Source organism: Mobula birostris, chromosome 10 (genome assembly GCF_030028105.1).
Source record: "Mobula birostris isolate sMobBir1 chromosome 10, sMobBir1.hap1, whole genome shotgun sequence".
Lineage (NCBI taxonomy): Eukaryota > Metazoa > Chordata > Chondrichthyes > Myliobatiformes > Myliobatidae > Mobula > Mobula birostris.
In genome coordinates this window covers 21,193,594-21,211,874 of record NC_092379.1, presented here as the reverse complement: position 1 = coordinate 21,211,874, position 18,281 = coordinate 21,193,594, and the positions used below count along the sequence as shown (strand labels likewise).

Genomic DNA, 18,281 nt, shown 5'->3' with positions numbered 1-18,281 from the left:
GATCCGGCCCAGTTAGACTGGAACTGTGTGTGTTACGTCTGCTCTTTCTTCAGACAAAGACACTGACTCTCAGTCTCATTGAAGGTCTCAGCCATGACACAAACACAATCAGCCTCCACACTAAATGTCAAAGAGCAGAAACACCCCACGTGCCTGAAGGTGACCGAGTGTGTAAATGGTGAACACAAAGTGCAGGGAGCTGCAATGTAAGTGAACTGACGATCGTGCATTGGGAGACGACCTCAACAACTTCACTTGACCGCAATCACACAAAACTGACTCTAACCCAGAGGACAGGTGACCCAACACTTGATCAAAAAGCTGTTTTATTCATTTATCATTTCCCATCAATCACTGATCTCTCTGGAACTGAGGGACTTGCTGCCTCATTCCTGATGGTGATTCAGCTCCAGCCGTGTTGCTGCAGGTCTGGAGTCACAAACCAGCCAGACCAGACCAGACTTCTCTCCAGAAATTACCACAGAGAATAACACTACAAATACCTCCGTAGTCTTCTTTTTACTCCAAAAAGCATTGATGAATTGAATTTAAACTCCCATCCACCAGGTTGGGATTTGAATCCACTTTGCCAGTTCATCAGTCTCTAACTTATGGATACACTCTGACCATGGCTGCTCATTTCAAGAGAGACAGAGACTTCAGTGTTTGTCAGCAAGAATGCTAAAACCACAGGCACCAGCAGAAGTAGTGCAGGTGTATGAGTGAGCAGAGTTGAAAGAATACAATGTTGTCTGAAGTTTGTGTGGGTGGTGAAGGTTGCAGAGATGAGGAGAGGCACAGCCACAGCCATTAAATGCAGCTGTCAAGTACTGATGATCTGCCTGGACCTAACACAACCAATGGAAATATCTCCAGTAAGATTCTGAGCATTTCAATTTCTAATCCACAGAATTGTCTGTCTCTATTCAAAATCCCGACATTGAAGAGATGTGGATCGACAAGTCTGCTACCGTGAAGTGCACAGTTATCTGTACAGATCCCGAAGATATCCACATCTCTTGGCACGTGGGCGGGAAGGAGAAAACTAAAGGAATTCACACCCATCAAGCGGAGATGGACGGGTCCCGATACAGAGTGCTCAGCGAACTCCAGATCAGTGTGGAGGAGTGGTTCAGTGGGGTGGAGTACGAGTGCTCTGCTCAGGAATCTCCTTCATCTTCCCGAGTGTCAGCACGGACCAATAGTACCAAAGGTGGGCAAGAGACCAGTGATTAAATGGCCAGCATTAGTTACCTGAGTCAAAATGTTTGACATTTCTTTTGTTTTCTTTTCTATTCCAGTCGAGATAAGAAGTCCCAAGGTGAGACTGCTGCCTCCACCTCAGGAAGAGACCAAGAATTGGAAAACAGCCACACTGGAGTGTGTGGTGTCTGGATTCTACCCGGACCAAATAACTGTCACCTGGGAGAAAGGCAGCACCGTGATCAACTCCAACACCAGTGCTACACCAACCGCTCTGGAGCAGGGGTGGACTTTCAGTGCCAGACACTTCCTGACCGTGAGTTTACAGGAGTGGAAGACAGAATCAGTCTTCAGCTGTACAGTCATTCATCCCCCCTCCAACAGCAGTATCAAGAAACAAGTGAAGAACTTCCAAGGTAGGGTCCTGAGACTCACCCCATTACTGAAATTGTTTACATTGTGCTATGCATTCAAGGTAAACACCGAATAATGGTGCAGTCTTGGTTTAGTTATGTGAGTGAACTGATAAAGTTCAAAGTACAAAGTACATTTATTATCAAAGTATGTGCACCATATACAACCTTGAGATTCTCTTCTTGCAGGCAGTCACAAAACAAAGAAATACAATAGAATTCAGAGTCAAACATCCAATGTGTGAAAAAAGATTGTGCAAACAATAAAAAAAATTCAAACAAACAATCCACAGAAACTGAACCGCAGAGCCCCCCAAAGTAAATCCACAGCCATGTTGCCAGTTCAGCACTGCAACCAGTCCAGGAGTCCGATGGCTGCAGGCCACGGCTGTGGAGCCAGGCTCAGTGCTGAGGTGAGTGCCGATGGCTGCAGGCCGCAGCTGCAGAGTCAGTTCAGTGCTGAGGCGAGTGAAGCCTCATCGAGAAGTGAGCTGAATACCGGTTTGTCCATTGACTCAGCCTCAATGCCTTCATCTTTTTGATCTCTCTTGGCACTTAAATCGGCCAATCAACGGTTTGTTTTCCACTCTCAACCAACATAATCCACACTTTCACCATAGAAATAAGAGTATCCCAGAAAATACTTTCATAACTGGAGGAGAATCCAGACCATTTCACTCGACAGACTCTCTGCAACTCGCTGACACCCGTCTTCAAAATGCTCCCTCCCTCTACCTTTGAACCTAATCCCAGCCTCCGATCAGTGCCTCAGATGTGACTGAATTTCCAGCAGAGCAGCTCTCCCTCTGCTCCTGTGTGAGAATAGTCAGCCTGGACAATGTGTAGAAGCCTCAGGAGGGCGGCCTGAACACACTACATTCTGACAAAGCAGCAGCAAATGTTAGTTACACCTGATAGACAAAAAGAGTGCATTTTAATATTTGTAACAAAAACTAAATATTTCTCAGAAATTTTGAAATATGAAGTGTATTTTCTGGAAGATTTTCATGTGAAATTTTGCTCTGTTTCTTGTTCCACCGACACATTCTGAAATACTGGGGATTTTCTGTATTTGTTTTAATAAGTCTCTGGTAACAGTTTAAGTGACCATGAAACTGCAAAAGACAATCTGAGGGCCAATCTTGTTCATTTACATTTGCTCAGGGTATTACCCTGTCTGCTCAAAAGGGGAGATTCCTTTCTTCACCAATGTAGATTGGTCTCATCTCATCTTGATGGGACTGGCAAATCATTGACCGGGAATGAACAGGAAATGTTGGTCGTCAGAGACAAACTCATCCATTTGGGAATTTTGAAATAATAATTGTGACGTTTCTCCCAGTTGACTGCTCAGATACCCCCCTCTCAGTAACTTTAAGCAAACCTCCCTTCGAAGAGATCTGGACGTAAGAGGACAGCGACCATTCTGTGTGAGGTGGTTCACAGTGATTTACAGGGATTCATTGTAACCTGGCAAGTGGACGGAAGGAAGAGGGAAGATGGGGTGAGGACTCTGGGTCCAGACAGCAATGGAGGTGAAGACGTGATCACCAGCAGACTGACAGTCCCTGCTGCAGAGTGGAACAGTGGGGCTGAGTACTCGTGTGTGATAGAGGACAAGAATTTGCCAACACCAGTGAAGAAATCCATCAGGAAGGACACAGGTACGTGTGGACAGAATTCAGTGTGAGTCTGATCTTAGCAATTTGACAGATTAATCACCATCCAGCACTGCTCAACCATTCAATCTGGTCTCAGCTGATCATCCAAATTCAATCCCTGTTCCTGTTTTCTCCAGATATCCTTTGACACTTTCACCCGAAGAAGTATATTCAACCCATTCTTGAATATGTTAGATGATAATTCTTCAAGTGCTTTCTGTGGGAGAGAGTTCCACAGGTTCTCACTCCCTCTCCCATGTACACAGCTTAGACTGCCACCCCTGCTCCAGGGGAGATGGAACAAACAGCACAGGATGATGCAAGTCCAGGGGCTGAGTTCCACTTTCTGTCGAGTTGCTGTGTTCAGTTACTCCCATTGATTAAACTGAATAGACTAACCTCGCTGGAAGCTGTAAAATGCAGCAGGTCCAAGATTTCCACTCCACAAATCCCAAAGATGAGCAGAAAGTGAAAAGCCTTCAATTTCAGATAAAGTGAAGCCTCTCAGATTTAGAAATTGTTCATGTTGGTGCAAGACCAGAATGTGTCAGGTAAGTAGGGAATTATTGGAAGATTCATTCTAACTGAGATTCTCTCTGTTCCAGGTGGTGTTCTGACTCGTCCTCATGTCTACCTCCTCCTCCCTTCATCAGATGAGGTAGACACCGATCAGACTGTGACCTTGATGTGTCTGATCACCAAGTTCTCTCCTGCAGACATCTATGTGGCCTGGATGGCCAATGACACCCTTCTGAAGACAGGGTTTGTGAACCAGCCAGTGACCAAGGACCCCAGAAAAGGCTGGAACACAATGACCAGTCAGCTGAAGGTTTCTCCTGAGGAGTGGAATAGCTGCACCACTTTCTCCTGTGTGGTGGGTCATGAGTCGCTCACAACCAACCTGTTCCGAAGCATCAATAAATCTCACAGCAAACTCACCCTGGTCAATGTCTCACTCGTTCTGACTGATAGTTTTAAATCTTGTGTGTAATACTGTGTGATTCAATCCATGAAACCCCAGTTTTGTTAGTTTTATGACTATTAATTATCACAGAGGATTATTTAGCTGATTAAAACATGATTAAAATCTGGACCTTTTAACATAATTAAGAATGAAACTAAGATCAAGAACCAAATTAAACTACAAACATGATTCACCACAAATCTCTGAGTTTGTGTGTACATTCTTAGACCTTCTTCTGCCACATTTGAATGGATTTCAACCCTGTGTGGGACTGCACAATGTATTAAATCCTTGTACGTGTCAATGTACCGATCCAAGTTCAATAAATATGACATGAAAATGTATTCATTGTGATTTTTGGTGATGAGAAAAAAGGAACTTTCAACATGAGGCGTGGCATGTGACACACAGTCAGGGAGAAACAGTAATCTTTGTTTCTCTGGTGTCTGAACCCTTCCTGCATCGGGTATCCCACTGATCAGCTGTCAACTGATGGTCAGAGAGATTAGAATGTACGGCAATCTGACAAAGAGTTGAGAGTTGAAACCAGTGACCAAATGTCATATCGGTCTCAAAGATATTGGATCACTGTTTGAGGGCTCCTTGTCCCCACTAACATTTCTGCTCCTCATCTGGTGTCTGTGTGTCACTAACTAAATGAAACATATCATTGTTGGGAACTGTTCTGTTGCAATGGCACAGTTAAACATCTGTCTGTCAGGGCAGATGGTTTGCATCTGGACTGAAGGGGGACTAATATCCCAGTGGGAAGGTTTGCTTGTGCTGCATGGTGGGGGTGGCAGGGGATGCCGGTTAAACTAGAGTTGCAGGGGGTGACAAACCAGAGTGTCAGAACAGATTGTGGAGACGTTGTGGAGGCAGATGTTGTTTAGACATTAGACAACGTCAGGAATCAAGATGTTGAGCATGGTGTGAGTAATGTTCTGAGCTGCGTATATCTCAAAGCAAGTATTACTGTAGGAAAGGCAGATGAACTCAGGGCAGAGATCAATACATGGAATTATGATATGGTGACCATTAGTGAGACTTGGTTGCAGGAGACGCAGGACTGGTAGCTCAATATTCTGGGGTTCCATTTTTTAGATGCACAGAATGGGAGGGATTAAAGTGCAAATGTGACGGCAGTGTTCAGTCAGGAGAGACTGGAGAACTCCTCTTCTGAGACTTTACAGGTGGAAATGGGGACTAAGAAAAGTATGGCTCTGTTAATGGGGCTATATTATAGATCGCCCTGCAGGACCTAGAGGCACAAATTGTCGGGACATCACAGGCTATTGCAAGAAACACAAGGTTGCGATAGGAGGTGATTTCAACTTTCCACAAATTGACTTGGACACCCAGACTACAAAAGGGATGGAGTCTGTCAAATGTATTCAAGAAAGTTTCCTTAATCAGTAGATAGAAATCCCAACAGAGTGTGTGCAATACTTGATATCTTATTCAGGAATGAGACAGGGCAGGTGACAGAAGATTGTGTACGGAAACACTTTGCATCAACTGATCATAATGCCATTAGTTTCAAAATAAATTTGGAAAAAAATAGATCTCGTTCCCAGGTTCAGAATCTAAATTGGAGAAAGGCCAGTTCTGATGATATCAGAAAGGATCTGGTAAGCGTGAATTGGGACAGGCTGTTTTCTGGCAAAGGTGTACTTGGTAAGTGAGAAGCCTTCAAAAGTGAAATTTTGAGAGCACGTTGCTTGTATGTGCCTGTCAGAAGAAAAGGCAAGGATGACATTTGATATTGAGGCCCTGGTTAAGAAGTACAAGGAAGTGCACAGCAGGTATAGGCAGGTAGGGACAAATGAGGTACTTATGGAGTGTAAGAAATATGAAGAAAACACCTAAGAAAGAAATAAGAACGGCTAAAAGAATGAACGAATGTAAACAACAGGAATTCTACAGATGCTGTAAATTTAAGCAACACAGATCAAAGTTGCTGGTGAACGCAGCAGGCCAGGCAGCATCTCTAGGAAGGGGTGCAGTCGACGTTTCAGGCCGAGACCCTTTGTCAGGACTAACTGAAGGAAGAGTGATGCTGGACAGCAAGTGTTGTGGACAGCAAGAAAGACTATCAGAGCTTGTAGTGGGATCTGGACCAGTTGGTAAAATAGTCTGAAAAATGGCTGATGGAATTTAATGCAGACAAGTGCAAGGTGTTGCACTTAGGTAGGACCAGCTGAGGTAGGTCTTACACAGTGAACGATGGGACACTGAGGAGTGCAGTAGAACAAAGAGATGTGGGAACACAGGTTCATAATTAATTGAAAATGGAGGCACAGGTAGATAGGATCATAATGAAATCTTTTGGCATACTGGCCTTCATAAATCAAAGTACTGAGTACAGGAGATGGGGTGTTATGTTAAAGTTGTATAAGACATTCTTGAGGCCTAATTTGAATTGAATTGACTTTATTACCTACATCCTTCATATACATGAGGAGGAAAAATCTTTACCTGTTCAGCTTTGGTCACATCTGCAGGAAAGGTGTAAATAAGCTTGAAAGAGTACAGGGAAGGTTTAAAAGGATGCAGCCAGGACTGAGAAACTGAGTTATAAGGAAAGATTACACAGGTTAGGACTTTATTCCTTGCAACGTAGAAGGTTGAGGGGAGATTTGATGGCGGTATAGAAAATTATCAGGGGTATAGATAGGGTAAATGCAAGCAGGCTTTTTCCACTGAGGTTGGCTGGAACTACAACTAGAGATCATGGGTTAAGGGTGAAAGGTGAAATGTTTAAGGGAAACCTGAGGGGAGACTTCTTCACTCAGAGTTTTGTGAGAGTGTGGAATGAACTGCCAGAGCAAGTGGTGCTTGCAAGCTCGATTTCAATGTTTAAGACAAGTTTGGATGGTTACATGGATGGGAGGGGTATGAAGGGCAATGGTCTGGGTGCAAGTCAATGGCACTTGGCAGCTCAAATGGCTCGGCACAGACCAGATGGGCCAAAGGGCCTGTTTCTGTGCTGTGCTTTTCTGTGACTCTGTGACTGTCAGACAATGACCAAGACCAGACAGTCTGTGTCTGCATTGCTTGCAGTTGACAAGAATCCAGATTTCTGGACAAACATATCAGATGTAAAAGGGGCACAAGAGGGTAGATGTTGGGAGAATTTCACCTGTCATACAGCAACGAACAAGGGGACAGAGTTACAAAGTAAGGAGCAGGACATTTGAAACTGTGGTGCAGAGATTTCTTCCCTCAGATGGAATGAATTCCCAGAAATCTCAGCCCAGAAGATGGAATCTGGTGGTCTGCACTTCCTCCTGTTTTCTTCTTGTGAGTTCAGTGGAGACAGAGACAGAGAGGATTAGAAGAAGAGACAAAGGATGAGATCAGAACTATGCAAATAAAGAAATAGGTGTGTTGGACCCAGGATTGATCTTCAAAGATTTTGACACCCAGGAACTTGAAACTGCTCAACCTTTCCACTGCTGATCCTTCAATGAAGACTGATGTGTGTTCATATGACTTCCCCTTCCTGAAGTCTGCAATCAATTGCTTCGTCTTACCGACGTTGAAAGTAAGGTTGTTGTTGAAACGCCACGAACCCAACTGATCGATCCTGCTCTTGTATGCCTCCTCATCACCCTGAAACTCAGCCCACAATAGCTCAACAGTAAATTTATAAATGCCACTTGAGTTCTACCTAGTCGCACAGTCGTGGGTGCAGAGAGAGCAGAGCAGTGGGTTAAGCACACATCCTTGAGGTGCTCCAGTGTTGATTGTCAGTGAGGAGGAGATGCTCATTCAGATCCACACTGACTGTGGTCTCCCAGTGAGGATGTCAAGGATCCAGTTGTGGAGAGAGGTCTGGAGGCCCAGGTTTTGGAGTTTGTTGATTTGAACTGAGGTTATGATTGTGTTGAACACTGAGCTGTAATCAGTAAACAACATCCGGACGTTCAGCAGGTATTGTTATTGTCCAGGTGATCCAAGGCCAAGTGGAGAGCCAGTCAGATTCTATCTGCTGTAGACCTATTGTGGCAACAGGCAAATTGCAGTGGGTCCAGGTCCTTGCTTAAGCAGGAGTTGATTCGGGCCGTGACCAACCTCTCAAAGCATTTCCTCACAGTAGATGTGGGTGCAACTGAGCGATGGTCATTGAGACAGCTCACCCTGCTCTTCTTGGGCACTGGTATGATTCTCACTCTTTTGAAACAGATGGGAACCTCTGACTGCAGCAGTGAGATATTGAAGATGTTCCTGAACACTCCCACCAGTTGGTTGCACAAGTTTTCAATTCCGTACCAGGCACAGCATCAGGGCCTGATTCAGTGTGAGGATTCACCCTCTTGAAAGCTGCTCTGACATTGGCATCTGAGACAGAGATGACAGGGTCACCAGACACTGCAGGGATTCACCCACATGTAGTTTCATTCTCCCTTTCAAAGTGTGCTTAAATGGCGTTGAGCTCATCTGGGAATGAAGCATCACTGCCATTCGTGATGTTAGGTTTCACCTTGTAGGAAGTAATGGCCTGAAAAGTCTGCCAGAGCTGAAGGGATCTGATTCCTTCTCTAACTTCAATTGGAATTGTTCAAAGGTTCATTATTATCAAAGCCTGTATCCACATCCAACTTGAAATTTGTGTTCTCCAGATAGCCACAAAAAGACAGGCATCGGCGATGAAACTCTCGCTCACTTAATGGATGCTTTAAATGGCGAAATGGAGTCAATCATCGGCTCACACGCTGTCTTGAAGTTTCATTGCATCAAAGCCGTCTGAGTACATACTCGGAATCTTTTTGGAGATAGCAAAGCACTGGATCACTGAAACAATATCCAATCTAAATCACAGTCTCGAAATCTAACAGTCTGAGAAACATATTTAAGGAGAAAAACAGACACAAAGGACCAAAAAAGGATATTTTTGTGAGCCATCTGGAAGACGTTGACTGAGGGAGCATTGCACTCTGGCACCAACTTAATCAATAGCTTTCCACAGTTCATACCTGGGCTTCTTGTCCTATGTTGAGTCACCAGCCTGGACTGCCATAAATCGAGCCCTCAGAAGAGTACAAATCTCCAGGTCCATCCACAGCTTTTGGTTTGGGATATCCGGGATGTTCTCGAAGGGACACACTCATCCACACAGGTCTTGATGAAGTCAGTGACAACTGTGGCATATTCATTCAGATTGGAAGAAAGGTCTCTGAATATTGTCTAGTTCACCAGCTCAAACTCCTGTCAGCGCACTTGTGACTTCCTTGTCCATATCTTCTTGGTCCTCACTACCAGCACTGTGGTCTTTAGTCTCTGCCTATATGCTGGGAGTTGAAGTACAGCCAGGTGATCGGCCTCACCAAAGTGTGGCCATGTGCTGGCATGGTAACCGTTGTTGATGGTGGCATCACAGTGGTCAAGTGTTGGCTCCTCTGGTTCCACAGGAGATATGTTAGTGGTCATTGTTCAGAGAGTTCTTCAAGATGTCGTGGTTCAAATCCAGGTGTGCTATTTCGTGTCTACTGATCACAGTGCTCAGCTCTTCCAGTGACTGTCCGATGCTGGCCTGAGGTGGCTGCCCCCACACCATGCCTGGATCTGCTGTAGACTAATGGACTGAAATTGTTTGCAATCATTCATCAACAATTCCATTATCACTGTGTCATGTGATAGGGGACTGAACCCAGCAGGATTTAATCGTGAGCAGTGTCCTGCAATGATCTTTGTCGGCCCTGCAACTATTCACTGATATTACTAATGATGTGGATGATGGGACACAAAGCCATGTCTATGGAACAAAGTGAGATCATTGACTGGGGCAGGCAAGTTACAGAGATGAAAAGAGAGATTTTTCATGAGGGATTCGAAAGTCAGTATCAGAATTTTCAATCTGGAGGAATCCCAGGATCAGTCTGAACAGATATGAGGCAGCTCATTGATTCAGGTCAATGTCACAAATGGATCTACAGACTCTCACCTGCACTGAGACAAGAAGATTGCAGGAAATGCTGTCTTTGATCAGAAACTGCATTTCTCATTGCAATTCACAGCTCCGATAGCACATTTTATTGGCATTCTAGCAGCTAAATGTCATGTAGCTGGGCAAATGTCCCACAGTTCAAGCTGTGACCCAACTGGGTCCCGAGGAAATAAGCTCCTTGATGTTTGATTTTGTTTTCTCAGTCAGAGGTTGTAAGCAGAGATGAGCAACCCACTCTGTAAACAAACCTGATTTCATTCCGTTGTACAATTCTGCACAGGATAAGTCTGAGCTGAAGTTGTCAAGCCAGCTGACGGCAGATATTGTCCAGTTTGTAAATTTCTATTTCTAATCTACAGAGTTGTCTGTCTTTATCCAAAATCCCTCCATTGAAGAGATGTGGATCAACCAGACCGCTACTCTGGTGTGTATGATTGTGGGTGCTGATCTGAGCCAGGTCCAAATCCACTGGAGGGTGAATGAGAGGGAGAAAATCAAAGCAAATGTCACCAAAAAACTGAGAGAGGAAGGAACCCAAGACACAGTGATCAGCCAACTCCAGACCAGTGTGGAGGAGTGGACCAGTGGGGTGGAGTACACTTGCTCTGCCCAACAACCTTCTGCAACCTCACCAGTATCAGCACGGACAAAAAGTACCAAAGGTGGGCAAGAGGTCAGCGATTAAAATGGACAACGTTGGTTACCTCAGTAAAAATGTTTGACATTTCCATTGTTTGCCCATCAGTTCCACTGGAGACAAAAGGTCCCAAAGTCAGACTGCTGCCACCGCCAGAGGGAGAGACCAAGAGTGGGAACACGGTCACCCTCGAGTGTGTTGCTTCTGGATTCTACCCGGACCAAATAACCGTCACCTGGGAGAAAGGGGACTCTCTGATCTCTTCCAACACCAGTGTGAGACCAACTGCTCTGGAACAGGCAGGGACTTTCATTGCCAGCTACGTCCTGACCGTGAGCACAGAGGAGTGGAAGGAAGGCTCAGTTTTCAGATGCACAGTGTCTCATCCCCCCTCCAACACCAGTGTCAGGCAGGATGTGAAAAACATTCAAGGTATGATTCTGAGATTCACTCCACTGTTGACATCCTCTGCCACAGTCACAACCCAGGGACAAGCAAGGTCAATAGGTAACGGCAAGTCTGGCATTGTTGTAGTTGTGTGAGTGGATTAATAATGCAGAGGCAGAGAGTGGGAAAGAAGCAGAGTTCATCCGATGCTTTCAAAACTTAACTCTCTTCTAAACTACCAACACAAGGTCTGTCTGTCCATCAGTAAATACCCATCTGGGCCCCTCTGTCGCATCTCAGACAGATGTGCAAGAGTGTAGCATCCACTCAGTACTAGTACCAGGATCACTGACCTACAGTCTGTTCCCAAGCCTCAGGACAATGGCGTGAACACACAACCAGAGGTGACTGTGAAAGATTGTAGCTTTAGATTACAAATTATTTCACTGATGTTCTTTGGTGAAGGACCCTGGCCTTCCTACCCTGTTTACCCGTATCCATCAGTCTCACATCAAACTCTTCATTGCTCTCTGACGGACCTGCTGGAGCAGAGTAAGGAATGCCGGCCTTGTCAGTGAGGGAATGATGAAATAATGACTGCAGGGTCAATGTTTCCACACCAACGTCTCAGAGACATGAAGCAAGTCTATCTGTCAGCAGAACTGGAGGAACTGAGTTCCACTGGAGCAGGCATTGTGGAATGTAACTGGACATCAGACAGTTGTTGAGTTCCAGTAAACCAGAGAGATGCACAGTACTCAGCCAGGCACAGAACTAGTGCTGAAGCAATGGTACAGAGTACACTTGTGATGCTATCTCAGTGTTATCCCTTTCTCTGTTCACAAGTGTTCTCTAACCCACTGAACACTTTCCACAATTTATCTTTCATTTCCAAAAGTAAAAACTTTTACATTTTAGATGTGGAGAGATCACTAGTGGTGTAAACATTGGCCTCGATGGTGTAAGAACAGAATATTCCAGGAAAACATCATGCAAATGAAAAAGTCCATTCCCAATATGAACCCTCTGAAGTTACCCTTCCCCACCAGATGAGACAGAAAGAAGTTGGGTCACTGGGTTCTCTGCAGCAGAGATTCCCATGGACAGAGTGGCCAACAACTCCAGTTGTCAACCTTCAACTGATGGTTGATCCTCCAACAGTGTGGTTTACATCTCTGAAACAAGCAAGGTTACCTGCAAGTCCTTTCTCATTGGCTCAAAATGGAAATATATATTCCATGACTAAGTACATCAAAATAAATTACCAACATTTCTGAGATCCTGCAGATTTTGTTAAAACTTCCTTGTGTCAGGTCTGATCCTGTTGGAAACTTGTGTAGACTACTTGACAGGTTAAAAGTCAGCCTGTGTTTGTGTAATCAAAGTTCAATAAAAAGGTATGGAAAGCATTTGGCTGCCAGTGTTCCGTGCCGGTATGTTTTGGGATACAATTGTGTGACTTAAACCTGAGGGGCTGGAAGTGTTGCCTGGTTGGTTCTGTCCTTCATTGTACAGACAGACAGACAGACATTCAAGTAGATTTTGGTAAATGTGTACTATCGTTTCCACTGTGCAAATGATAGAAAATTTTGGATTGGTCCACAATTTCAAAGTTTAATAGACAGGGAAAGGTATTTCATCAACTGTGTGAAGACAATTGGTGAACTCATTCAGAAAGTGGAGAGTTACAGAAAGAAGGGACAATATGTCGACAGTGATGTCCTCTGACCTGCAGCAATGTGTTCAGTGATGACACTATTCACTAGATTTATTCATGGTTTAGATATTGGGTAGAAACACAGATGACTAATTTTTGCCACTCACACAAGGCTGGCAGACCTGTCAGCATCTGGAAAGCTTTAACTACAGAGATAATAATCGATGAAATGAATAGGCAGGAACCAACTCCAGGTCTTTGGACAAACTGTCTTGGAGGGACTGCTGAACATACATGCACTCCCCAGAGCAAATTACAAGTTGGGATGATGGTTAATGAACACTAAGTGAAGATCTGGTCAATATTTTTAGCAGAGCGAACATAGTTGATTCAGAGAAACTAGTTCATTTAGTTCTGTCCAGGGGCTCACAGGTTACAAATGACATGCTGTGAAGAAACAAGTCATCAAGTTTACTCAACTTTATTGCCATGTTGATCTTCAAGAAACAACGACAAGAAACTAACCTTCTCACTTTCTCTATTCTTTCAGAAACCTGCACAGACATGACAGGAGAGGAGGGGAAGGAAGAACAGGGACACGTGGATGGAGATGACAATGTGCTTACAGTTGTTGCCTTTGTCATTCTGTTCATCATCAGTTTCCTCTACAGCACCTTAGTCACCGTTGTCAAGGTAACTAATTGACTAACAGAGACATCCCATGAAACACAAACTTTCAGCTTCCTTATCTCACATTGCATTCTCTGACACTGCAATCCCAACGACAGCACAATCAACAGACAACGCAGTCTGAGGCCTTCACAACCCCTGGGACTTTACACCTTTCCTCTTTACTCCGAGCCTCTGGGCCTTGATAAGCAGAAGTTATGACCTGTACAAAAGGGACAGGTTACACCTGAATCCACAGGGGACAAATATCCTTGCAGACAGGTTTGCTGGAGCTGTTCAGAAGAGATTAAACAAATCTGGCAGGGGGATGGGAAATGAAGTGATAGGGATGAGGATCAAATCGTTATGTTTACAAACAGGAGCAGTGTGTAGTGAGACTGCTACTAAGAAGAAGCTGATGATCAGGTAAAATTACAGTTAACAGGATGAGTTGCAATGTAAAAGAGGACGCAAATTTAAAATGTGATGAATACAGGACTGAAGGTGTTATATTTGAATGCACGCAGGGTATGGAATAAACTCGATGAACTTGAAGCCCAGCTACATATTGACTTTCTGGGCATCACTGAATCATGGCTGAAAGATTATAGCTGTGAGCTTAATGTCCAAGGATACACATTGTATCGAAAGGACAGGGAGGTAGGCAGAAGGCGTGGTGTGGCTGTGTTGGTAAAAAATTAAATGAAATCATTAGAAAGAGGTGACACAGGATCGGAAGGTGTAGAATCGTTCTGGGTAGAGCTCAGAATCTGGAAGAGTGAAACACCCTGATGGGAGTTATATACAGACCTGCAAACAGTATAGCAAAGATGTAGTCTACAAATTACAACCGAGGACAGAAAGTGCATGTCAAAAGTGCAATGTTAAGATAGTCATCGTGAATTTCAATATGCACGTTGATTGAACTGGAGTGGAACCAATATCCTGGCTTTGCTGATGCTACTTGGGAGAGTTTAAGCTCGTCTTGCAGGGGCTGAGAGCCAGAGCCCCAGGTCAGTAGGGGAAGGACCTGACCAGAAGTTAGATGTCAGGAAAGGTATTGAAAGGCTACTTCCTTCAGAACCCGAGGGTACATTCCATCAGGTCCAGGAGATTTATCCAACCTGAGACCATTCAGCTTCCTGAGCACCTTCTCAGTCGTCATTTTCACTGCACCTACTTGTCCAATATACTGCATATGTCTTTTCTTTCTCCTGCTGTAATTTTTAATCCACATCCTGGCTGCTGTTTGGAGGCCTGTCTACAACTGCCACTGGGTTCCTTTTACCCTTGCCATTCCTTAACTCAACCCGTAGAGACTCTACACCTTCTGATTCTATGTCACCCCTTTCTAATGACTTAATATTATTTCTTATGAACAGGGCCACACCATCCTTTCTGCCTACTAACCTATCTTTCCGATACACCATATATCCTTGGACGTTCAGCTCCCAATGGCAGCCATCCTTTAGCCAAGATGAAATTAGAGCATGGATCAGTTTGCGGAACTACAATCTTATAGACATTTCAGAAACCTGGTCAAGAGAGGGGCAGGAATGGGTGATTAATGTACCAGGTTCTTTAAGGAGGGTGCAATCACACTAATGGGATTGTACTACAGACCCCTTAAAAGCCACCAGGACATTGAGGAATGGATATGTAATTAGGTTCACCAAAAGTATAAAAATAATATTTTTGTTGTCGTCATGGAGGGTTTCAACTTCCCTAATATCAACTGGGACTATCGTAGTGTATGTGCGTCCAGGAAGGTTTCTTAAATCAGTATGTGCACAGTCCAATGAAAGGAGGGGGCCATTCTGTTACAGGTGTTGGGGAATGAGCCTGGCCAGGTGACTGACCTTTCAGTGGGTGAACAGTAAGGGAACAAGGGCATTCAGCAGGAACTAAGAAGAGTTAATTGGAAACACCTTTTCTCTGGCAAGTCCACATCAGACATGTGGAGTGTGTTTAAAGAGCAATTGCGCAGAATGCAGGAAAGGTATGTTCCTGTCAGAAGGAAGGATGGGCATGGAAAGATAAGGGAACCCTGCATGTCCAGAGAAGTGATGAATTTAGTCAAGAAAAAAAGATAAAGTTTGTAAGGCTTCAGAAGGTTGAATCAAACAAAGCACATGAGGGGTATAAAGAATCCAGAAAGGAACTAAAGGGAATTAGGGAATTAGGAAAGCCAGGAGAGGCCATGAAAAGTCCTTGATAAGTTGGATTAAGGAGAATCCCAAGGCGTTTTATACATACATCAAGACCAAGAGGATAACTCGGGAGATGGTGGGACAACTCAATGATAAAGGGGGGAACATTTGCTTGGATGCAGAGAATGTGAGTGAGGAACTTAATAAGTTCTTTGCTTCAGTATTTACAAAGGGAAAAGATGTGGAGGACCAGAAGAACAGTGCTGAGTGTATAAATAAATTAGGGAATTTAGAGGTAAAGGCAGAGGAAGTGTTGGGCCTCCAAAAAAGGATTAAGATGGATAAGTCCTCAGGACTAATGTTACATAGAAACTTAGAAAACTTACAGCACAATACAGGCCCTGTGGCCCACAATACTGTGCCGAACATGTTCTTACTTTAGAAATTACGTAGGTTACCCAGAGCCCTCTATTTTTCTAAGATCCATGGACCTATCCAGCAGCCTCTTAAAAGACCTTATTATATCCGCCTTCACCTCCATCGTCGGCAGCCTATTCCACACACTCACCACTCTCTGTGTAAAAACTTACCCCTGACATCTCCTCTGACCTTAAAACTGTGCCCTCTCTTGTTAACCATTTCAGTTCTGGGGAAAAGCCTCTGACTATCCACACAATTAATGCCTCTCATCATCTTGTACACCTCTATCAGGTCACCTCTCATCCTTCGTCACTCCAAGGAGAAAAGGCTAAATTTGCTCAACCTATTCTCGTAAGGCATGCTCCCCAATCCAGGCAACATCCTTGTAAATTACCTCTGCACTCTTTCTATATTTTCCACATCCTTCCTCTAGTGAGGTGACCAGAACTGAGCACAGTACTCTGTGGGGTCTGAGCACGGTCCTATACAGCTGCAACATTATCTCTCAGCTCTTGAACTCAATCCCACAGATGATGAAGGCCAATGTACCATATGCCTTCTTAACCACACTGTCAACCTGTGTCGCAGCTTTGAGTGTCCTGTGGACATGGAGCCCAAGATCCCTCTGATCCTCCACACTGCCAAGAGTCTTACTATTAATACTATATTCTGCCATGATACTTGACCTACCAAAATAAACCAGCTCACACTTACCGGGGTTTAACTCCAACTGCCACTTCTCAGCCCAGTTTTACATCATATTGATGTCCTGCTGTAAACTCTGACAGCCCTCCACACTATCCACAACACCCCCAACCTTTGTGTCATCAGCAAATTTACTAACCCATCCCTCATCCAAGTCATTTATAAAAATCACGAAGAGATGAGGTCCCAGATGAGGCACACCACTGGTCACCAACCTCCATACAGAATATGACCTGTCTAAACAATTCTCTGCCTTCTGTGGGCAAGCCAGTTCTAGATCCACAAAGCAAGGTCCCCTTGGATCCCATGCCACCTTACTTTCTCAATAAGCCTTGCGTGGGGTACTTTATCAAATGCCTCGCTGAAATCCATTGAGTCTAATGTTGTACCTCTGCTTAAGAAGGGAACAAGGCAAAATCCTGTGAACTATAGACTGGTGAGTCTCACGTAAGTTGAAGGGAAATTGCTAAAGAAAAATCTTGGAGATAGATTATCTGAGTATTTGGAAACCCAAGGCCTAAGAAGGGAGAGCTAGCATGAGTTTCTGTGGCACAAGTTGTGCCTTACCAACTTAATTGGGTTTTTTGACAAGCTGCCAAGCCAGATTGATGAAGGCAAGGCAGTGGATACCGTCCACATGGATTTTAACAAGGCATTTGACGAAGTCCCCCATGGGAGGCTAATCCAGAAGATTAAGATGCATGGGATACGTGGCAAATTATAAAAATAAAAGAGAGGAAGTATAACATAGCAAGGATGAGTGGGAAGCCAGAGGATTGGGAGACTTTTAAGGAGCAACAGAAGATAACTAAAAAGGCAATATGGGGGGAAAAGATGAGATACGAAGGTAAGCTAGCCAAAAATATAAAGGAGGATAGTCATAGCTTCTTTAGGTATGTGAAGAGGGAAAAAATAGTTAAGACCAAAGTTGAGCCCTTGAAGGCAGAAACGGGGAAATTATTATGAGGAACAAGGAAATGGCAGACGAGCTGAACAGGTGGTTTGGATCTGTCTTCACTAGGGAAGTTACGAACAATCTCCCAGATGTAATAGTGGCCAGAGGACCTAGGGTAACAGAGGAACCGAGGGAAATTCATATCAGGCACAAAATGGTGTTGAGTAAACTGATCGGACTGAAGGTTGATAAATCCCCAGGGCCTGATGGTCTGCATCCCAGGGTACTTAAGGAGGTGGCTCTCGAAATCGTGGACGCATTGGTAATTATTTTCCAATGTTCTATAGATCCAGGATCAGTTCTTACAGATTGGAGGGTAGCTAATGTTATCCCACCTTTTAAAAAAGGAGAGAGAGAGAAAACAAGCAATTGTAGACCAGTTAGTCTGACATCAGTGGTGGGGAAGATACTGGAATCAATTATAAAAGATGTAATAGTGACATATTTGGATAGCAGTGGCAGGATAGGTCCGAGTCAGCATAGATTTATGAAGAGGAAATCATGCTTGAG

The 18,281-nt window shown here is 44.2% G+C and overlaps 1 protein-coding gene, 1 long non-coding RNA gene and 1 gene segment (V, D, J or C); all 3 read left to right on the top strand.

Moving 5' to 3' along the window:
* The window catches only part of LOC140203544 (uncharacterized), a 281,956-nt gene that overhangs the window by 11,939 nt on the left and 251,736 nt on the right, over positions 1–18,281 (top strand). The gene's annotated exons all lie outside the window — the stretch shown is intronic.
* Positions 913–18,281, top strand: part of LOC140203896 (immunoglobulin heavy constant gamma 2-like) — a 35,029-nt gene continuing 17,660 nt past the window's right edge. The window contains 5 exon segments of the C gene segment in view: positions 913–1,213; positions 1,302–1,619; positions 10,551–10,853; positions 10,937–11,260; positions 13,423–13,565. Of these exon segments, the coding sequence occupies positions 949–1,213; positions 1,302–1,619; positions 10,551–10,853; positions 10,937–11,260; positions 13,423–13,565 (1,353 nt within the window).
* Positions 1,983–4,585, top strand: LOC140203901 (uncharacterized). Its single transcript, XR_011887414.1, has 2 exons — positions 1,983–3,280; positions 3,883–4,585. It is a non-coding gene; the product is annotated as an uncharacterized lncRNA (long non-coding RNA).